Source organism: Siphateles boraxobius, unplaced genomic scaffold (assembly GCF_051911475.1).
Source record: "Siphateles boraxobius isolate OS27281-9 unplaced genomic scaffold, OSU_SipBor_1 18, whole genome shotgun sequence".
In the NCBI taxonomy this organism is placed as follows: domain Eukaryota; kingdom Metazoa; phylum Chordata; class Actinopteri; order Cypriniformes; family Leuciscidae; genus Siphateles; species Siphateles boraxobius.
Window position 1 is genome coordinate 8661610 of NW_027508788.1, and position 23787 is coordinate 8685396.

General features: G+C 36.7%; 2 protein-coding genes across 9 annotated transcripts in view; both read right to left on the reverse strand.

Moving 5' to 3' along the window:
• Positions 1–250: 250 nt before the first annotated feature.
• nipal4 (NIPA like domain containing 4) lies at positions 251–5784 on the reverse strand. Its single transcript, XM_077233254.1, has 6 exons — positions 5433–5784; positions 3182–3445; positions 2841–2897; positions 2665–2755; positions 1470–1630; positions 251–1388 (listed from the first exon to the last, which is right to left on the reverse strand). The coding sequence occupies exons 1-6, from the start codon at positions 5482–5484 to the stop codon at positions 790–792; spliced, it is 1224 nt and encodes a 407-aa protein (XP_077089369.1). The 5' UTR covers positions 5485–5784; the 3' UTR covers positions 251–789.
• A 4979-nt stretch (positions 5785–10763) lies between these two features.
• Positions 10764–23787, reverse strand: part of gria1b (glutamate receptor, ionotropic, AMPA 1b) — a 66791-nt gene continuing 53767 nt past the window's right edge. Inside the window, exons 12-18 of one of the 8 annotated variants that reach the window (XR_013204927.1) lie at positions 23396–23594; positions 22065–22312; positions 19313–19427; positions 15781–15915; positions 13883–14099; positions 12501–12600; positions 10764–11810 (exon numbers count right to left, since the gene is read on the reverse strand). Coding sequence is in view for 5 of the 8 variants with exons in the window: in XM_077233260.1 (XP_077089375.1) it covers positions 13941–14099; positions 15781–15915; positions 19313–19427; positions 22065–22312; positions 23384–23594 (868 nt within the window). In the remaining 3 variants the exon portion in view is untranslated. Of the gene's footprint in view, positions 11811–12500; positions 12601–13610; positions 14100–15780; positions 15916–19267; positions 19428–19930; positions 20046–22064; positions 22313–23383; positions 23595–23787 lie in introns of those variants that run through there. The other 7 variants (XM_077233262.1, XM_077233263.1, XM_077233260.1 and 4 more) reach the window with 7 other exon arrangements.

Consider the following 23787-nt stretch of genomic DNA (forward strand, 5'->3'; position numbering starts at 1 on the left):
CTTTATAGACAGAGACGCCAACGGTCACACAGGCTCCAGTTCTGTTGACAGAGTCATTTGAACCAGTGCTCTTCAGGTCAATGGTTTAAAAGGTAAATACAGTCTTCTCAACTTGTCTCTCATGATGTTTGGAGCTATCCGATATACTGTGCAGGAACACTGGCAACACAGTCTCAAATAACCCACAATACAGAGGATGTCTGTTTTCAAATCTCAATAAATATAATATGAAAAGTCAGTCAAAAGGCACTGAATGTGATACTGCTTTATAGTAGAAGCAAAAAAGCAAAAAAATAGCCAAAACATTCAATAAAAGTTTTTTAAAAATGTTTTGAACTTTACACCTTCTTTCAAGCCAAACTACAATAAAATATTGTGAAATGTTTTTTTTTTTACATTAAAATATTTATGTAAACAAATATATTTTAGTCTCACTGTTGGTCAATTTCAATATATTTCTATGGAAAGATTACCCACACAGATGCATCCAAGACAATAACATCAAATGATCAAATTTGGTGTAACTTATGTGGTAGCTCTCAGCAGCAAGATTGAAAGTCCTGCTGCGTCATGTTCTGTATTTGCTGTTTCAATATTTCCAATTTCGTTCCATCACAACAGCAAAATAATATATTTTTTTAGGAGAAAATGTCTGCGTCATCACTGTACTCGGCAGCAGCCAATCCATACTACTGTGTCATGGTATAACAGCCTTCAGCAGAGGAAATGAACGATTAAAACAGTGAGGATATTACTAAACTGCATATTCCAAATGTATTTGATACAATCTCAGCTGATGATGAAGACTCTGGGCCCTTCCTCTCTCATGGGCGGCAGGATGTCTATGTTCTCTATGAGGATGTGCTTGTCCTCCCTCTTCGACGGGCTCGGCTGACAGAGTTTGCTCCTCAGATCTTCAAAACATATGTTCAAGTCTTTGAAGAGGTGCAGCATGCTCACCCCGACCACGATCACCAAGAAGCCCCCGATGGTGCCCACCACATCCACTCCTGACATGGCTCCCCACTCTTTAAACAGAATCACAGAGGTGCTCAGGACTACGGTGGTGAAGAAGACGTAGTAGATGGGGTACACCAAGAGCGTATTGAAGGTGTCTAGCGACTTATTCAGATAATTGATCTGGATGATGATGGATCCGATTAAGGTCAGCAAAAGAATCCAGGTGAGAGGGTCCCGGACCACCGAAAGGTCGGAGAACATGGTGCGGATCGCAATGCCGAGGCCCTTGACCGAGGACACAGTAAACGCTCCGAGCAGAGAGCAAATGCTGATGTAGACCAATATGTTGGATTGACCGAAGCGAGGAGAGACGTAGAAGATTAGGATTACACAGGTGACCAGCAGGATGCTGGCAAACACCAGAAAACCTTAAGGAGAAGCAGAAAAAGCCGTTGTTATACATGACAACAAGTTTTTGGTTCAGTAACTAAAGGTATCGTAACACTAACCAGGATCCAGCAGTTTCTTTGTCATTTCTGCAAGCGTCGTCACTTCTTCCTCTTCAGGTGCATGTATAACCATTATAGTGCTTCCCAGTATGCTGAGCATGCAGCCAAGTTTTCCTAGCAGATTCATTGTTTCTTCGAACAAGTGGGAGGACAGCACTGCACTGAAGAGAGTAAATAAACATTAACATTAATACCTTTCCATTTAGTTCCAATGAAAACACCAGAAATAAACACAAAAGGCCATTACTAGAATTCACTCATATTGAGAGAAGGAAATTCGAGGGATTCAACTATGATCTTGTGACTTCAGTAGGTAAAAGGTGGAGATCAGTGCTTGAGATACTCTTAGTATGTGTATATAATAATGATAATCTCATCATGAACTGACTAATCTCATGATGAACTGTTTGTTATTGACATTGTCACATAACAAAAAATTCTTTAAACACATATAGATAGTATCTGTTAAAATGACATTTGCCAGAGAATTGGAAATGATATGTCATCATTTGGACCTCTGACTCATGTTAACCCTTAAATGTTTTTTCAAAAGCGACAGTGAAGATATCTTTTTTGATAAATGCTATTGTTTTGAACTTTCTATTCATCAAAGAATCCCGAAAAAAAATGTTATCTCGGTTTTCATAAAAATATTAAGCAGCACAACTGTTTTCGACATGATAATAATAATAAGAAATGTTTCTTTAGCAGCAAATCAGCATATTAGAATGATTTCTGAAGGATCATGCTGAAAATTCAGCTTTGCCATCAGAATAAATTACATTTTTAAATATATTCAAAAAGAAAATATTATATTTCATATTGTAATATTAATTCACTATATTACTTTTTTTACTGTATTTTTGATCAAATAAATGCAGCCTTTATGAGCATAAGAGGCTTCTTTCAAAAGATATTACAAATTCTTACAGACCCCAAATTGAAAAGAAAAGCAATGTCTTCAAAAAATGTAAATATGAAAATATCTTATTTTAGCCCCAAATTGTTGAAAAATTACATTTAATAGTCATAACTCCACAATCCCACAAATGTCAGTACTATAGCATTACTCAGCTGGGCCCTAGTTCAGCTAAATTTGAATAAATTGCACAAAAAATATTGCAATTCAGGATGCCATTATAGTCTATTTATTTAGACGGTTTGTTGGCGAGTGTAAATAAGGGTGTGCCATTACCTGATAAGAACACTGAGAGCTCCTAAAGGGGTCACCACTGTGGCTGGAGCAAACATGTACGCTGTGAAGTTTGCTGCTTCACCTCCACCCACTTCCAAACAAAAGCAGGATGTTAACTGAGTCTGTCAGAAATCATGAAAGGAAGATGATTTACAGTTGCTTTGCATTGGACTTACTTGTCAAAAGGCCTCCCCACCACATCCAGTCCTTCAGGTACCCATGACCTCCTTCAGCTGAGCAGGCATCAAAAAACATGTATTAAGAATCAAGAAACAGAGCCTGCTGGTAAATCTCGGAGTATTAGCGAGGCACAAAGAAGGAACCGGTTTCAACCAATTTCGCAATTGCTATTCAGTCAAGTAAAATACATAGCTTTAAACCAAATACCCTCATATACATAACTGGCCACTCTAACGGTCGGAACATTGAGGCATAAACATCAAACAAGCTTTATTTTGTCAGAATTGGATGGAGCTTTTAAATCTTTTTATGTAAATACTGATGTAAATGACCTGACCTGCTCTCGTCTCTCCAGTATCGGCCAAACGCAGCAATGCTTTCTTTTTCAGGATAATACTTCCACCTATGAGGAAAGCTGAGAGCACGGCCAGTGTCAAGCCCATCCAGAAATTGAAGTTGTTCCATTTGTCAATGGCAAGAACTGCAGTGTTGACTGTAGAGGTTTTATTGGAGTTGTCAACACTAAAAGACGTGTTGCCAACACCCGTGTCAAACACACAAACAGAAGCAGACGTGGGACAGAAGATCCTTATTACTGAACCTGATCAAGAAAGAAAGAGGAACTAAATGTTACAACAATAGGCTAAATTGATTAGTTAACTTTCACAACAGCTTTTTCACATTACATATACATTTTAGTGACATGAAGCTAAATCAACATTGCTAAAACGACAGCATTTTGTCAAGGGCAACAAGAGCAATGAACTTACTACAGTTTTTCATTTTGTTCATTTTTATTTCACATTTTAAAGTGTATCTATAAATGTATGTATGTATGCATATTTGTAAAAAAAAAAAAGATTATTTTATTTAGCCTATTTACATTTTAGTAGGTTGAAAATTACAGAATTCCCATTTGATTTTGATTCAGGTTAAAAGAGGATCTAACAACAGCTACACAACACAACATACACAACCGTCACGTTTAGGTCTTGTTTTTGGTTTGTTTTTCATTGTTTCCTTTGTTCAGCGTTGAGTCTTGTTTATGTTAATGTTGTATGTGGTTGTATTGTAATTCCTGAGATCTCCCTTGTTTTTTCGAGTATTAAAGAGTTTTCTATTATATCCTTATCGTTATGCACTTCATTGCAGACACTCAACCCGTGACAACAGCTACTTTAATAACAACAACAGTAATAATCATGATCATTTGATTTCTAAAGCATCTACATTTATAAAGCACTATTTTAAAGACGGTGTTTACGTAGTGTTTTATAGGTAACAATGCAACCAATTTTGCGGGCATAAACAATCATCTGTCATTAAGTGAAAGGCTGACATCATACATACAATAAAGAATGTTTGTCCTTCAAACAAATGATATCATATGTTAATAAACAGGATGTCATTCCGCGGTAACACTTAATTCATCATTAATCAAAAAGTACACAGGAACAAATGAGTATAATGCAATATTAACACTCTAGTAACTACTATCAACTAACAGGAAACTCTGATTAACTAGTTAGTAAGTAATAGTGTTTAGTTGAGTTAGTTCACTATTAGCTTATCGATAACTACCATTTTTTCATACCACCCAGAGGACTACTAAGAACTCATATACAGGTTCATAATTAACAACATGAATAACGTATCATTAATTATAAAGTGGAGGTTATGGTAACCCACTAATGACTCATGTATTACCAAATCCTATTACTTGGATCAGTACTGTAAAGTGAAAAGTGTGATAACTCCCTAATATTCATTGAGTCATTGCAAGCTTTCTAGGTTTTTGGATAGTAATTACAATGGATTTGGTAACACTTGTGTCATTACTAGTGGGTTACCATGATCTTCACTTTAAAACCATGATCCAAATAATTAGTAGTTCCTTTAGAAGGATGTAGTAACACTTGAGTCATTACTATCCAAAACCTTACAAAAACCTCAACAGGTTACAATGACTTCAGTCTTTAGAGATTTATCATGTTTTTCCACTTTAGTAGGCTACTGATCCAAATAATAAACAAATCCTTCTAAAGGACTTAGTAATTATTCATATTAATTATAAACCTGTAGTAGTTTTTATAAGACTTTGAGTCAAAAAAATAATCCTTAAGTTGTATTTTGTTGTCTATTATATGTAGTCATTCATTTTCTCTCTATTTGATGACTAGTCTATACTTGGGCTACGTCTATTAAAATTTCACGTACAGCACAAAAGTAGCCTATTAGTCTTTTAAACGCAAAATTGCTTGCTGGGTAGCTAGTTCTCCAGGAGGTATCACAAAAATAGGAGATTGATTAGCTAATAGTGAACTACCACATTCAACTAAGCACCTATACTTATTTGTTAAACATATTTTCTTTTTAGTTAATAGTAGTTATAGTGCTTTACTCGTTTGTTCCTGCGTAGTTATTCATTAATGATAGAACGATATTCTAAAGTGTCACCAAAGCAGCTTTGAGCTCTACCAATACGCACAATCACAGAAATACCCTACATGAACTTTGTTTTCTTTTTGCAATTTAAGTTATATTAGGCTACTGACGGTAGTTACCAAACAAACAAAAAACTCTCTTACCATTGATACATGAATCGGATGGCAGGTGTATGTCTTTCATTGTATTGCTCATTTAAACGACGGGTTAAAACTTATCGATATGAAGCCATTTAAAAACAAAACAAAATCATTATTTTCTATCAGACTGACCTACGGAAAGAACATCTTTCTTTCGTATTTCGCCTCGGTTCATTTGAATTTGCCAGAATAAACTTTCTGCATCGGTGCCATCCGCGTGCGTAAATTCATGGAAGATACGACACCTGTGAAGCGCGCGGACGCAAACACGGACACGAGCAAAACAGGTATCTACTGCCACGCCCGAGCAGCGCCTCGTCTCAGGCACACGTAATAACGCGCGAGCCTTTTCAATAATACACAGTAATAACCTTCCTTTTAATAGCCTACAATAGACGGAACTAAAACAAGTACAACTTCCTATTTAAACATGAAATTAATATTGATATAGGGGGAAGACATGATGTTTTGTCACGAGCTGCCTAATTTTACAATGTATTATTACAGTATTATTGTAGGATAAATAATAAGGATAGATATTAAATTGAGAGTATCCTATTGGCCTATGTTTTGAATTAATTCATTTAACATTTCATCTCAATGTTGTTTTAATCATACATTCCCTCATATATCATATAATACACTTATCTGCTTAATAAACTTAATGACACCTGATACTGCGGTGGTGTTTGCTGACATAAGAAGTTTCTCCCTTAAAGCTGGAGAACCAGTTTGGCTTATAACGGGTTTGAGCAGAGATTAAGAAATACATTTTATGTTCACATGCAGTGAGGTGTTGTTTATATAAGTGACCGTTTAGCAGGCTTGATCGGGTTGATCACTACATGGGCCTAAACTCATTAAACTTTCATCGCTGTGCTATTTCATATGTTGTTTGTTGTTTTGCAACTATGTTCTCCATTCCGTTTAGAGAAGGATCGTGATATCCTTGTTCACTGGTTGTTGTACTACATGCAAATCAATTTAGACAATCGTTGTCCCTCCAAAATGTCAGGAACACGATTGGTGTAACCTGTTAGAACGAGATTTGTAGACAGTTATTTTGTTGCTCTCGGGTGTGTCAAAATCGTCTTCTTCTTTTTTAAATAGAGCACATGGGGGCCGTAGATCGCCTGGAGACTGGTTACCTAGAGCAAGTGTGCTCACACAAAAGTCCTTAGACACGGGCTACATGACGACCTCATGTTCCACTGTATTTCACAAGGTGTTTTTTTTTAAGGTTCTTTTGTCACAACACAACACAACATTCCCAGTTGCAAAATGCAAAAAAGAAAAGAAAAGAAAAAGGGGGAAAAAAGGACTAAATATTATGGTCAATTCTGTAAATGCCCAGCTGATGTCACTGCAGACTAAAGGACAGAAAACACAGCTTCAGCCTTGCTATTCAACTACTGTCAAAGAGAAAATCATCTAAAGTCAATCCAGGTGATAAAATTGTCTTCTTGTTGAGATATTATCTTTACACTATCTATTTCAAAGGTCACATGGGGTGGAATAGGATTTTGTTCTGCTCTGCGGCTCCATCTAAACAGAATGTTTAGTGTGATTACATGAATGAAAGAAGGTGCTGAAAAACATTTTAAATTCATTAGAACCCAGACAGGGGTTAAAAAAGCTATGTTTATGCTGTTTGAGTTAAAAGGGTCAACATCGGTTCAGTTTCATTCTTCAGCTGTAGAGTCTGTCAAATCAATACTCCAAATGATAGATGCCTGAGCCTATAAATCTGTCATTTTATTTCTCCTCTTTGACAAACAACGCAATCCTGTGACATAGTTGTTGGCATGGTCCCATCATACCTTTTCTCTCCTGTCCATCTATTAATGCTCATGCAGTAAAAGATAAAATGTCAGATTAGCCAGAGATAGAGAATAAAAAATATGTCACTCATAGTAATACACTGCTTTAATTTGTCGGTGCATGCTCTATTTTCAAGATGGCTTTTGTTCAGTGTGTGCGTTGCACTAATTACCATGATCATTCAAAACGCAGCATTACTCTTGCTTACAGCCTCCCACACGAGCTCTGAAAAAAAATTCATACTGCCACACAGACAGATGCACAGATGACATTTACTCTTTTATAGGACAGATAGGTATAGCATAATTAGATAAAAAAAGGTATAACATAATTAGAAATAACAGAACAACACTGGATGAGGTTATTATTAGCAGGTCAGATGGCAATGTCAATCAACATGAATTAACATCATTAATGACAAGGGCACTAATCAAATGATGGTTGTTAGAAATCAGACCTCAGTGTGCTTGTCATCCACTGGAGGTCTGATGTCTGTATAGGTGACTATCATGCATAACCCATCCCCCCGCTCCCGTATGAATCGCATGCAGCTCTTGGGTTAGATAATTAAGTCTTGTATCTTTAAACGCTATGCATCCATGAGTGATCATTACTAAACTGCACGCTGAAGTTGGACACTTTGATATTATCATTCATGTTTTTGTTTTCACCGAGCTCAAATTATTTGAAGGCAATCTGCTTGTTTGAATATGTGAGCAGGAGAAATAAATGACGTGAAAAACAGCTTACGGACAGAAGTTGGTAACACTGAGGCTCTTTCCCAAGTTAAGGGATGGAATTGCATGGGTTGGCATGGCAACCGTTTTAGGAGAACTGTAGGGGGGGGGGGGGGGGGGGTTGCTTACAGAATGATGAAGTTCTGAGTGAGGCATCAGTCTGGCTTAAAACAGCCCTGTGTTGCAACCTTTGTAATATAGACATTTAAAAATGGTATTCAAGCCATGTGTTATCCCTTTTTACACTCATTGCATTAGAGATAAAATAAAATCTTATAAAAATGTCCAATCTTATAAAACAATACAATGAATATATTGTGTTTGGCTTTTTAATAGTTTAATATGTAAATATATATATATATGCCCCGTTTCATGCTATGGAGGGTTAGACAGACGTCGGTCAACGCGCACTGAAACCGAAATTCATTATTATTGTAATGTTATGTAATTTGAGACATGAGGTTTAATGGCATTGAAAACTCTGCTGTGTGCGTTCATGTGTTCAAGGCGTGGCTTTGGAGACGTGGCTTTTGGCTCTGAAGTGAGGGTGGGATCTTATGCTTTCAAAGCTAACTTGCTATTGCTAACCGCTCCGAAAATTGCCTACCCTACCTTTAACTTCTTTGACAATGACAAGTGTGTTTCAAAAATATCCACCTAACTTATATTTACGATTTAAACATGATCTCTCATTTGATTTTAAAAAGGAAATGGATGGGAATTTTGGGGATGCTAAATTCACCCTGCAACAGAAGTGGTAAAGCAAGTTTTTGCTAATTAGGAAGGTTATGGAAAAGCAAACATAATGTGTGAAGCTCCGTCAAGTCCATAAGGGCTGAACTGTCTTGAGCCCAATAAATGTGACATATCATTCCAGAAAATTCACTTTAAAATTATTCAAATTACAAGCCTTGAAGCTTTTACCCTCAGAATGGTGTAGTTACAGCATCTTCCAGCAAGGACTAACTGTGTCATACTAACCAGCCAAACCTTGACCCTTAATTATGCACCTCCTTGGTAAATACATGCATGAATAGCATAATTAAAGCTCACTCCTGCACAGACACACTTCTGAGGAGGCGAGTCTCCTTATGATTTTGTGACGCAGTTCTGTTATTGTAAGTGACTGTGCATTGTCGTGTTTAGAACATTTGGGGAATTCATATAATTTTTTCTATTCTGATGCATTTAAGAAACTTTGAGAGCAGGATATGATTGAGTGATTGAGAGTAGGATGTGAACTAATATGTGAAATTCAAGTTTTTCCAGAAGTCTAATAGACTTTATTCACAGCAGCACCATTTTTGAGGTGGGTTGTACTGTTATTTAATGTGTTTTTAGATTGTGGCGCTGCTCTGAATAAGGTCTACACTCAAAAATATAAGCAGTTGAACGAACTTAATTAAATTAAGGAAAGCTTTTCCACGAAAATTAATTAGATTTTTCCAAAAAAATCTAATTTGTTTGAAATTATTTGTTGTAATCTTGTTGTATGAACTTAAATTAATTTAGTTATTCCTGCTAGATAAAGTTTTGTCAGGTTGACTATATTTAATTTTTGCCCTGCCTAAAATCGCTAACATTACAATTTTGACTAATTTGACTCTACAGTTATTTCCAATCATAGGAGCTACTAGTGTTCAGTTTAATGTAAACCCCTTTTTTTACAGAGTAATATTGAATATTACTTATGCTGGTCTGATTTTGAGATTTAATGCATGTACTGAAGTATATTTAGGGCCCACAGCCCTAAACTAAACACAGTCACCACTCTTCTGCATAATGGTAACCAAAAAATTCAAAAACATTACAGAAAGTCTTCTAAATTTCTAACATTACTGAATATTAAACATTAACATTAACTAACAACATCTTTCCATTTACAGAAAAACACATTAAATAACACTTTAATCCCTAAATTTACCCTCCTAATGCATTCCCTTGCAAAGCATGCTGGGAACTACAGATCCACTGCCCAGTTAGTTGTCAACAAAAATGATTCATGTAGTTCTCTCACAAATTAATTAAGTAAACTTCAGATTTAAATATAGTAGGTTGATTGAACAATTAAATTGTGACAAAATATTAAACAATTGTGTTACTCTTGCTTATTTTAATTAATTAAATTTAACAAGACGCAAAAGTTAATTTTTTGAGTGTATAATAACTTCATATCTGTTTTGTAGAGTTTGAACAAATGGTTAGATCATTTTTTCAAATCTAAATCCAAGCAGATATATGCAGGCATGTCCAAGTCTTTTGTTTTGCAAGTGTTTTCGTATTCCAGTTCTCGTTTCAGCTGCACCAAACAGAACTGCAGCTCAAGCTGGGTCTTAAATTTAGACGCCTCCTCAGTAACCATAAAAAAATTCTCTGCTTCAGTTCTCAGAGATGTATGCCTACCTGTAGGCACACAATTAGCTGAGTTCAGATAGTGCTGAATTTCTGAACACTTGCAAATGCAAATGCACAAAAGCCTCTGGCACTTTCTATGTCTTGAACATGAGCTGGGAGTGAGTGAGTGAAAGGCCAGGCCTATGGGGGAAACAGAAGGAGGAGAACAAATGTGGCATTTATCGAGATCAATACAGCACTCTGAGAGCCAACAGTGCTCAAATAAGATGTTCTGAATCAGCGCAGCTCAGTCGTGAACATGAATTCATCTGATGATGTTGAGCAGAAAGACATAGATAGATCACTTGGCTGTAGATTCTGGTATCATTCATTCTTAAAACATATGCAAACATTAACTAGCTAAGAAAAGCGAAACAAGAGAAAAGATAGACATACTGTTTATTAAAAAAGCAAATAAATTGATGGAATACAAAAAAGCGTTCAGTAAGAAAAGTTTATTTCCGAATACTCCTCATCAACATGTTGGTTCTTGCCATTACATCTTGCTGCTGTTTTTAAAAGGTATTTTGTGAGGTGAATGTGAAAAAGAGAAGATTTTTGTATAACTAGGGCTGTCAATGTGATACATTGAATAAATAAAATAAGCAATAATAAAATAAACACAATGAAAAAACTTCTGTTTCCTGATTGACAAATCAATTGCAAAATGAATTATGGACTGAGTGCTTATGTTCAATGATATGGAAAGAAACAATATACTGACCTATTGACAATATATAAATTACTTTTTGTTAAGTCTATTTAACGCTGCCATGCCACAACAATGTTGTATTTGTAAACAATTAATTAATGAATTTAAAATTTGTTTTATTTCTCAGCACACATGGAAATACACAGTATGCTATTAATTCGATTAATTAATCAGCATATCGTAATTCATTCGATTAAAATGTTTAATCGATTGACAGCCCTATTTAAAACTAGAAGTGCGAAATCAACAAAAAACATCTAAAATACAGAATTTCACTTTAATACAAGACCAGAAATAATTAAAAATATAATAAAGGAAACAAATAACCCATTTGATGGAAAACAAAGGCCACAAAGTGCCGTTTTGTCAGCACAAATGTCCCACGTCATGTCATGGTTGATACTCTACTTTGTACAAACGGAATCGACAATAAAAAGGACAGACGACGTAAAGGACTGTGCAAAGTCCACTGGCAAAGTATCGAGGAAGGATACAAACAGAGAAAAGCTCCACCACTGAGCCTCAGAGAAAGTTCTCCTGAATGGCTGAATGAAGATCTTGTGCTTAGAGTATTGACATTCAGTTTTACCTGTGCTCGTTCATAGTATCTCAGGTCCATTAGAGCTTATCTCATCCATCTCGCATCCTGGTCTGTGCTTGAATCAGTGCGTCCAGTCTGGTAGAGAAACACAAGGCCTGATGTGGCACCTCGAAATTCTAAAAGTCAGTTTAAGATGCAATAGGTTTGAGTTTCATCATTGGCTAATGACATCATTTCTTTCATTTCTATGTATACAAAGGTGTGTTCATTTTATTGGAGCATAAAGCAACGGTTGTAGCAAACAAGCCGTCGCCAGCATGCTTTGTTCCTCTCAAATGGACTGTTAGAGTCAGGCTATTAATCTCACAGCACAAGCAATTTATGTTGTTGTCCCTGTGTCCGCTATTTGGCAGATTTCCATACAATTCTTTTTATCGTTGTTTACGTGACAATATTATTACAAACAGAAGTTTTAGGGATTCTAGGTAGACGGTCTGCTGGGTGCTCATGCTGGCCTTTAATCTGCTAATACTGTCACATTTTAGGCCTATTAGCCGTTCAGTGTGGGAATTATGTACTGTATATCATCAGCTACTTCAAAAGAAATATGTCATGTAAACCAGGAAAGGAAGACCGAACGGAAGTGGTAATAACAATAACACAAAAAGCAGTAAATACAAAAAGCGTGGTCTACTCCCCCTTTTCTCTCTCTGACGTCTTTAACTCTTAGACTCTATGGAGCAGCATGAATAGGGGAAGCGGGGATTGATCCAAAGAGTTCATAAGTAAAGGGTGAGACTGTGAGCCACAGCGGTAACAATGACAGGACTGGTAATCATCCTCTCCGCACCTATGGAAGAACTCACCTTCCCTAGAGAGGCTCGCCAATCAAACCAGTTGGTAAGGAAGACATTTGTAGACTGCAATGAAGCTGACACACTGATGTAGCACACTTCCTAGTTTTTCCTGGGATGACATCAAACAAACATTCATTTCATTCATAATTTTTACTTAAAGGTGAAGTGTATCATTTTTTTCAATCTTAAAGTGATAGTTCACTCAAAAATGTAAAATGTGTCATCATTTACTCAACCTCATGTTGTTTCAAACCTGTATTCTTCTGTGGAACATAAGAGAAGATTGAATGTTTCAATGGAGAGACAAAAACTAGGGATGCACAATATATCAGCCAATATATGTTCATTTTTAATGTCAGTGTTATCAGTCCGATCAGAAAATTTGGCCAATATATTAAAGCTGATAAATAACAGATTATTTCCTTCAGCTGAGCCACTTCAGATGCACACTGTTTGCCATTGTGGTTTTTAATTGCTTGAAATATGATTGGAATCATTTCAAAAAATAAAAATATGGTTAAGTCTGTCATATAAGCCACATAAAATTACAATGAGAACATTATAATAGTGTGCTTGGGACATGGATTTAATGGTGAGATATTTGTTTTTGTAATCAGGCTCTTAAAAATATGATAGGAGCATCCCTATCTAAAACATTGGGGGAAAAAAAGATGTTCCACAGGAGAAATAGAAAGTCATACAGGTTTGGAACGACACAAGGTCGAGTAAATAATGACAGAATTTTCCTTTTTGGATGAGCTATACCTTTATGATATTTTTTCCTTTCCCAGATTAATATGCATATTTAGTAAGCACTATGTGCATCCTAACGCACCTGAATGGGGTGGGATCTGTTTGTCTGACCAATGGCAGACAAAGGTTATTATTTTGCAGTTCTGCTTGATGATGCTAGTGGCACAGAAATTACACACTTTACCTGAACTATTTAATAAATAATGATGGAGTTGAACTATGGTTGAAGAAAAATGCTGTGTAAAACGTTCCTCTTACAGAGATGGTGTCAAAGATATATCATAAGGTAGAGGAAAAGAATAAAATTAGCACAACTGAAAAATTGTGATTTGGGGGGAACGAGCCAATAAAGAAACATTGCAGTTCAATTGTCAGTAATTTATGACTGTAACTCAGTTTTCTCAAAAAATGATGCTTCATACAAAAACACCTCACGCATGGTCTCCTTATTGCACTGGAGTAGCCCCCCCCACCCCCCCACCCAAAAAACCAAACAAAAAACAACAACCACATCTTATTATTAGAAAAGTAATTTTCCTCCATCCTTATCTAAATTCATTTGGAGCCCAAAGTGTGTCTATGAATCCATTTGGCAGTACTTTAGTGGCAGGTGAGCTGTATGCCTCAGTGTCTCTCACATCCTCTCCCAATCTTGGTCTCCTGATGTCCCCTGATCTCAGAGAGGCTGATGGCCGTTTACATCCCAGTGGTGCTGAGGCCCATGGCGGCCGCCTGGCCCATACATGGCAGAGTCTGTGCCGTTTTGGGGAAGTCATGGGCCATCACACGTCCGTTCTCACCTCCGCTGCCCATCCTGGTCAGTGTGGAGCTGAGCATGGCTGCGTCAATGATTTGCTAGGGGAAAAAAAACACAAAGAAGCTGCTCAGCACATTGCACAGGCATTACAGCACAAACGACAAGAGAGAGCTTTTTTAAAGCCGGCTAACTCTACTCACCAGCTCTGACCTCAATTACGCGTAAACATATTTCATTTGATCTAAGGATTTGCTCCAGTCGTTACACGCAATGATTCATGATAAGAAACGGTGAAAAATAACAGCCATCAAGTGCAGCAATGATGAGACCAGTGCCACAGTAACTTGAAGCCACTCTCTCATGTAGCAATTTTACATAATGAAACCCTGTAGGCTTGAAACTGGAGCTAATGATGTGGATGTTGGCTTGCACATCCTTGACAAATAAATGATTTAAATCCAGCACACTTCAGTGGATTGCTGGGGATTATGTTGCTCAGGCTCATGCAGACTAATTGGCCTGCAAGCAACAGCGATTTGTTGCTGTGATATTTTAAATGTGGCTGTTATGCAATTGTAATGTCTTTACACTTGAAGAATGAAGAAGAATGTCACATAGCGGAAGAAAACACAAAAAACAAGGTGAAATACATAGCAGTGTTGAACTTAAAGGGATAGTTGACCCAAAAACTAAAATTCTGTCATCGTTTACTCTGCCTCATGACGTTCTCATGTTGTTAACTTTATTCTGCGGAAAACATTTTTTTGTCCGTTCAGTGAAAGTGAGTTTCATTGACTTTCAATATATGGGCAAAAAAAAGAGAGATTTTTCTTAATATCTTCTTTTGTGTTCCACTTGAAGAAAATAAGTCATATTAGGTCTATTTTGATATGTCCCACCAAAATGTACTGTTTCAGTAAGAAATACATAAACACAGGAAAAGAAAATGTATTCAAGTTATCATGGCAATCTAATCATTTTAAAATTTCGGTAACACTTTATTAGGTGGCCTTACTTAGCCATTTGATACAATTTACTTATGTACATACATGTTGTTGCATTGTAATTACATTTAAAGTACTTGCATTTAAATAACATATGTATTTACACTGTTAACTTTACCCCTAACCGTAACACAACCATTATCCCAAAACCTAACCCCTATAATCCTATACCTTAAGCCTTCCCTACTCCTAAACATACCTCAAAATCATTAGCAATAAATGTGGGAATTTTCAGAACAACATGTAATTACACAGTATGTCCATAGTCTTGTAGGTATTTGATGTTATTACATTGAGGTTAAGGCTACTTAATGTAAAGTGTGACCAAAATTGCGGTTCCTACATGCTGTCTGAAAAGTATATTTAGCCAATGCTGTGCGTTTCGTAAACCATGTCTTAAAATTACCTCTTAGATTTCCCTTTGAAAGACCTTAAATGAAAATGATGAGTCACCACATGGGTTTGTGGGTAATTAAATCTATATAAGTCACTGTATTCTTCTTAATTTTGTAAGCATTCCAGAGCTATGTGCTACAGGATTAGAGAGAGGCACAGTGGGTGGTATGATGTTTACACCCACCCACAATTACCTCTTAAATGCCAACACGTTCCACTGCCAGATACCCCAGAGGAAGTGAGGTCAGTATACGATAGAAGTTATACGATAAACATTATAAGTGCCAAATGCAAAGCCTATAATTAAATTGGTATGGATCTAAATACTGCACTATACTGGGCTGTAGATGCTAAATGGGTTATAATGGTTTTTACACACCTTCATCCTTCGAGACTCGATTCTGGATTTGTAACAGAACTCAACAAGGGCCACCAGCATGGCAAGCCCAAGCCCGCCAATCAGAATGTAGAAAACTCCAGCCACATTACTGAGGCTCAGAGCGCTGGTCTTATCCTGCAGAGCAGAGATGGCAATCAAACACTCGAACTGTGATCTGTCACACAAACACACTAACACAAACAAGTCTACAGGACAGCAACAAACATAAATGATCTCTTTCTATCACAGCTATTCAATAAACACACAACATGATATTTACTGCTATAAGATATAATGTACACATAATGTACACAACCAAATCTAGATACTTATACACATTCGCAATATATTTATATTATGATAACTGTGGTATTCATTCTGTCACAGTATTTAAAATGAATCAGCAATAAAAAGAGCTGCCTAAATCATGCAAACGCATGCGTCAGCTTGGAACAAACAATCTTTCAGTAATTTCTGACTGTCTTGGCATAGTGGTTTCATTTTTAACAAAGAATTATAAATAAATAAATAAATAAATAAATAATATTAATATTTAATAATAAAAGATGAATAAAATCAAAGATATCTCCCTGTCTGATATGAAATGTATAGTCCTTATTATTTAAAAACGTCATGCAGATATAAACCAAGTTTTTTGTCTTGTTTATAGAATGTCTTGGCTTCTGTGTTAAGATTTCTTGCCCAAGGGTCATAACTGAGAACCTTTGGGGTCTCTCTCTGTCTCTGGTAGCAGAGACGTCACGTCAGGGGTGGTGGGAGTCACTGACATGCATCTGTTTGGTGACCGTATTGAGGTCTCATCCATTGGCATGCACATTGTCTTTGGACAGAGACAAGACAGCATTGAAGGACTCTAAGGGGAAGAGCAATCCTGTTAGAGGGCATTCCATGGCAACGCTTTTCTCTCCAGACTGCCATTTACTCATGCTGAGATGAATGGGTGGCGTTAGGCTTTATATGTTGCTGTTGTTATGAGGAGGAGATTAGGAGGAAGCAGATAACAGGAGAAAAAAAGAAAGAAAGAAAAACCCAAACAGCAACTATACTGAGCACCTCAGTGTTTTTCTTAATTATTGAAAATCTATGGATTTTATATATTGTCCATTTAATGTATTGTCCATTCAACATGTAGGCCTATTGATAAAATTCCTCTAGAATAAAGGCAAGGTCGGAATATCTCTTTGCTTATTACATATTCACTGGGGTAATGGAGCTGAATAGATTTAATATACTTATGAAATTAGCATAATTCAAGACTATAATGATAAACCTTTCTCACAACTTCCGTATTTGTGACCGGAAATACGCAATAGTCGTGGAAATCTTCTTCCTCCCCGGTCAGGGCAATAGGTAAACAAATGGCGCAAGCAATGAGCAAGAGTCATTGTAGCGTACCGGGCTGTTGAAGTTATTCACAAAAGTAGCCATATCTGTCGTTTCATTCCTTCCCTGTTGATAGTGAAGTTAGACAGAAATGGATTCAGGCTATCCGGCGGGATGAAGGACCAAACTTTACGATTAAAAAGGGGAGCACCTAACATTATTGTCGCTACACACAAGACAAAATGTTTTGCCACTATAGGTTAATACTCATTATCCTGACCTCTCTTTTCTGAAGTATGATAGTTTATTAATGTTATATTTGAATAATAGTTTAAAACAGATGTGACTGCTTATATCTTTTTTCACAGTTACGTTTATATATATATATATATATATATATATATATATATATATATATATATATATATATATATATATATACACACACATATACAGTATTTCACGAAAGTGAATACACCCCTCACATTTCAGCAAACATTTTAGTATATCTTCTCAAGGGACAATACTATAGAAATGAAACTTGTATATATTTTAGAGTAGTCAATGTGCTGCTTGAAAATAACTTAACATACAGCCATTATTGTCAAAATAGCTGGCAACAAAAGCGAGTACACCCTAAGTGATATTAGCTGTACATCGTTCAACTGTGCCCAAGCCACATGCCCTATTCATCATTTTCATGTTTTTGTCTGCTTGACAGGACCATACAAATTTGTGTATCTTGTATTAGAGCAGTTAAAATTTGTGCTTTGAGTACAATTCTCTCATACTGACTACTGGATGTTCAATATGGCTCCTCATGGCACAGATCTCTCTAAGGATTTGAGAATTAGAATTGTTGCTCTCCACATAGTTGACCTTGGCTATAAGAAGATTGGTAACACCCTGAAACTGAGTTACAGTACAGGCCAGGGTCAAACAGAGGATTTCCAAGACAGATTCCACTTGGAACAGGCCTTGCAAGGGTCAATCAAAGAAGTTGCCTCGTGCTGTGTGTCAGGTGCAGAAGCTGGCTTCAAAAAACAGATGCATGAGTGCTGCCAGCATTGCTTTAGAGGTTGCAGAAGCAGAAGGTCAGCTTGTCAGTGCTCAGACCAAATACCGCACACAGCAAAAAGTCGGTTTGCATATTCGTCGTCCCAGAAGGAAGCCTCTTCTGAAGCTGTCTCACATAAAAGCAACCACTCCAAGAGCATGAATTACTGGAACCATGTCCTGTGGTCTAATGAGACTAAGATGAACTTGTTTGGCTCAGATGGTGTCCAGCATGTGTGGCGATGCCCTGGTGAGGAGTACCAAGAAAATTATGTCTTGCCTACAGTTGAGCATGGTGGTGGTAGCATCATGTTCTGGGGCTGCATGAGTGCTGCTGGGACTGGGGAGCTGAGCTTCATTGAGGGAAACATGGATACCAACATGTACCTTGACATTCTGAAGCAGAACATGATGCCCTCCCTTCAGAAACTCTGCCGAATGGCATGATAACGACCCCAAACACACCGCCAAGATGACAACTGCCATGTTGAGGACATTAAATATATATTGCTATACAAGCAGCACATTGACTACTCTAAAATCTATCCAAGTTTCATATTGTCCCTTGAGAAGATATACTAAAATGTTTGCTGAAATGTGAGGGGTGTACTCACTTTTGTGAGATACTGTATATAAAATGTACTACAAGTATATAATAACATTTTATATTTGTTATAATATAATATAATATAACCCTTGAACCCGGAGTCCATTTTATCCTCAAGCAAGTGAATTTATTGATGAACACATGATTTACGAGCGAAGAGGCTTGAGTTTTACACATAAATATGTACGTACGCACGGTTGGGAATGCGACCAAATGAGCAGGAAAAGCTCAATAATTTGTAAATGCGGCAAGCTCAGAACCAAGCACTGAAGTGAGTGAAGAAAAAAAAACTATGTTGCCTATTTCTATAAATACACCACAAGCATCACATCTATTTTGTAATGTGGGAAGTAATAGGGGCCAGACAGCAACATGATGACAGTGCGCACAAGTCTCTTAGTAAATGGCAGATTGGAGACAGAGCGTCTGGTGTGGTGCGTGTTTGAGAGAGAGGAGGACAGGGCCTTTAGTAAAGCACTAAAGCTGTATCTCTAAGTGAGGGAAAGGACCAATGAATGAACTGACCTTTCTGGCGGAGTCCTTGCTTCCACACTCCCCCTTATCGTACCACCATTTGTTTTTCAGTTTGTCTAAGACGGCTTGCTCATTGAGTTTCAACACCGCTAGGTTTACGGGGATTCTTCAACCAGGAAAATAACATAAATAACATTACCCATGTTATCTTATGTTATTCAGCATTTAAGCAAACATACACCCATAATTACTTTTTTTATGTCTACAGATAAATAGAAAAGAAAAGAAAACAAACAAAACAAAAGCAGAAAAAAAGGAAAGAACAGCACAGTCACAGAGTTTGAAAACTGTCACTGCCAAAGTGATATGCATTAATACTCCATCTAGCTTTTGTGACCTTTCTCCCTACTGCAAGATGTGTATTACTATATCACTTTGGGTAACCGGCAAAAGAGATCGAAAACACTCGGATTTGCAAAATTTTGAGTATGATACTCAATGTTATAATTGACTGTCAAACATTTAAACGCCTCATTTGCATTAATCAAAAAACGATTTGGAATATGTTCAATTGGTGTACAACTGCAGCCGAGGTGTTTGTTAACTGAGGTTGCCGGTTACCCCCCCAAGGTGGTGGTTACCCGCTGGATAGCTCATATTGGGGCTGACCTTGGAATCACCTCCTCCGCTGCCACACTCTCCCTTGTCGTACCACCATTTGTTTTTCAATTTGTCCAACAGGCCCTGCTCGTTCAGTTTTAACACTGCCAGGTTTACTGGGTTTCTTGAAATGATAATAAAATAAGCTGGGTCAGCATTGGTGATATGATACGGCGAGGCAGAGGTTGTGTCAAATAAAAGTGAGTCTATTAAGTCGTAGAGGAAGTGAACAGAACATAAAACTGATCTGACTGTGTGCCTGGCTCTGCTGGCCTTGTTGATGTAAGATTAGTTGTCTTGTGGTGCTAAGTGTAAAAAAAAAAAAAAAGTACTGTGACCAAATTATGAGAGATTTTACTGAGCAAGACCTCGGATTGTGGGAGAGGAAACGGGATGAATTAGCAATGCTCTGGATTTAAGCCCTTTGTCACAGCGTGGTCTGCGTAAGAGGATTCCCAGATAAAGTCAATTTTACTGTAGATTAGCTCTGGAAAATCGAATACGCCGTGGTTGTGTTCCATATTTTGGGAAATCCCAACACTGCAATCAAACCCAGAGCGCTCTTAATGCAGCCCATGCTCATATGTGTGGCGGTGTCTTTCTCTGTAAAATCCCTGACTTCTTTCTGTACCCCTCGAGACAGGGCGAGAAAGAGGCCGATGTGCTTATGGATGACTAAAACAAAGCCAGACTTCATCCATGAACATTAATCTGAAATCTGCAGAGTACACAAGACAACAAGGATGTCAGGGAGGATAATGATAGGTAAAACCATCTCAACATCTAAAATGGAGCACATGAGAGGGTGAAAGATGGTGAGAGAATTTGAGAGAAAGATGGTGAAAATGCCAGAAGTTGATGGTCAACATTTACGTTCATCTGCTTTGGACTAGTAGGAGAGAAACATTTGTGTTACTGTTTGAAAGGCCTTTATGAGTCATAAGAATGCAATTTAAGTGTCTGTGAGACAATATTTTAGGTGCATGGGATACATTAAAACGGATAAATCAGAATCCTGAAAAAGTATCACAGTTTCCACAAAAATATTAATCAACAAACTGGTTTTCAACATTGATAATAATCAGAAATGTTTATTGAGCAGCAAATCATCATATTAGAATGATTTCTGAAGGATCATGTGACACTAAAACTGGAGTAATGGTGCAGAAAATCCAGCTTTGCCATCCCAGAATAAATAACATAAATATATATATATATTAAAAAAGAAAACGATAATTTTATATTGTAATAGTATTACTGTTTTACTGTGTTTTTGATTATTATTATAATTCTTATAAGATAAGTCTTGGTGCAGTCAAAAATATTTAAAAAATCTTACCGACCACAAACTTTTGAACGATAGTGTATGTATTGTTAAATGGAGTCTAGATGTTGAAATCAACTCTTTACGAAATGTTTTCTATAGTTTGAATGCTACTGAACAGGCACACAGCTCTTATTCAAATCAGAGTTTAGCATTTAAAAAAGCCCAATGGGCTTTGTGGGCCGCTATGGTCATTATTCTCAAGGATGTGTTCTTTGATTTATGTATAAAAGAACAGAAGTATTGAAATCCATTTAGTCAATGTGGTGAGATGCAAGTATGAGACGTGATTTTAACATAATTAAACATAAACATTAAAAATAGCTATCTTGATGATGGAAATATGATAAGCAGGAGTGCACATTTTGTGGAAATGAGAGTTCATGGTACAGAACATAAACAGACAATTACAACTAATTTCATTCAACACAAAATCAGAGGTTACAGAGGAGAAGCTTCTTTGAAAAAACGATAAGCTCGGTCCTACAGAACTCTTAAGCTAAGACAAAGTCTTATTTAACTTTAGTTGTGGCTACTTTATTACATTCATTTAAAAAAAGACATTAAAAAATTTTATATTAATTTTAAAGCTGAAGTGTGCAATATTTTGGATACTAAATACTTTGGATACTTAATTGTCTATGCATATTAAACTGAGTATGGAGAAACATTTTAAGTAAGCCATTTGTAGGAGAAGCCCTGACACACTTGTAATGCCTTCAGAAATCTCTCCATTGTAAACTCTCATACTTTTAACGATTCATAATTTTTGTCAAAAAAGAAAACATTTTTTGTTGAAGTATGTAGGTGAAGGTGTACCTCAGGGCAGATCCTTTGGGTGTAGCTACTCCATAGCCCTTTGAGTCCAGGTTTCCTCCCACCTTCATGGTGTCACATGGTTTGCGCTGTTCAATGTATTCATTCATAGTGGATTCCAGCAGATAAGCATACTTCCCTTTGGACTTCCTCACCCGCACGACACCGTCGTCTGTCGTCTTCACAAATACAGAAGGCTCTGCAGACTTCATGTAGGACCACATCTTCTCAAATACTGCGATCTTTGATCTCTGAGGAAGGGGGTTATAATGAAGTCAGGTTAAGAAGTCAGATTTCTGTGTTTGCCTCAATATGTTTTGTGTACACGATGCATTGATCAAAAGTAATAGTTCAAAAGAACTACTGTTTTGTACCATATTTAAAAATACACTACAGTTGGGATAATTTAAAAAAATATATTACTTTTTATTCTGCCATGATGCATTAAATTGATCAAAAGTGACAGTAAAGACTTTCATAACTTTCTAACTTTACAACTATAACTTTAAATAAAAGCTTCTTTTTTAAACTTTCCATACCTCAAAGAATTCTGAAAAAAGTATCATGATTTCCACAATAATGTTAAGCAACATTGTTTTTAACACTGATAATAATAAGAAATGTTTCTTGAGCAGCAAATGCTGAAAATTCAGTTTTGCCTTGACAGGAATAAATTGCATTTTAAAATATATTAAAATAAAAAACAGTTATTATTTCACTATATCGCTGTTTTTTCGGTATTCTTGATAAAATATGTGCAGCCTTGGTGAACATAAGAAACCTTCAACCCCAAACTTTTAAACGTAGTGTACATGGATAAGGTTTAAAAGATGTCGATTATAATTGAATAACTTTTCCTCACATAAAGCTGCTACAAACAGTCTGTCTATATACTCCCACACAGAACTGAAGATAGCAAATATACCACGTGAAACACAGACATAGACGGAAGGTTTCCTTCTTTTTTTTACATTTCTAAACTTGAATTTAAAACACACAAAGTACCTGATATCATGGTCCTTCAGCGTGTCAATTCAGGACATTTAGAACAATTCTGTTTGTATTCTTGGTGTATGGATAAAATGTGCCAAAATTTTACCTTTAGGGCAACAAAAGCTTCTCACCATGGTAGTACCCTCATAGTTGTACCTTATCTTCTCCTAAGGGTGCATATTAATAACTTAGAGGGTGAATATAGGTACATTGAAGTATTAATATGCACCTTTTAGTGGTAGATAAGGTATGAAGCTAAGGCACAATCTTTGAGAGTACTGATAAAAGCAAAAATTGTGCACATTTTGAATAAGAGTATAGTAACATACTTTTTCTCTTACCCTGAAGAACTCTTTGGTGGATCCTCCATCCAGAGTTCCATAAGCAATCTCTGTTTGCTTAGCTAGATCCTCGGCACTCTCAATGGGTGACACCATCCTTTCCACAGTGAGGAAGGCAGCCAAGTTGGCTGTGTATGAGGAGATGATAATCAGAGTGAAGAACCACCACACACCTCCAACTATACGACCAGAGAGAGATCTGGGGGGGTACAGTTTAACAACAAACAGGTGGTTAATTGTCTGGAATATTGCAGTGATCCCTATCAAATTATACTCATAATGAAGTGTCTGAATTTTAATAAGATTTCCATTTCTAACTGTGCACACAGTGGAAAGATAACAGATTAATTGATAAATTAATGACTTTATCAGCAGGCATATATAATGAAAAA

Bases quoted from the DNA above. Each gene is read 5' to 3' on its own strand.
- nipal4 (XM_077233254.1), bottom strand. From the start codon at position 5,484: ATGAGCAATACAATGAAAGACATACACCTGCCATCCGATTCATGTATC. The intron at 2,898-3,181 runs GTCAGGTCATTT...ATGCCTGCTCAG, and splicing joins TACTGGAGAGACGAGAGCAG to CTGAAGGAGGTCATGGGTAC. The intron at 1,389-1,469 runs GTTAGTGTTACG...CTTCTCCTTAAG, and splicing joins AAAGAAACTGCTGGATCCTG to GTTTTCTGGTGTTTGCCAGC.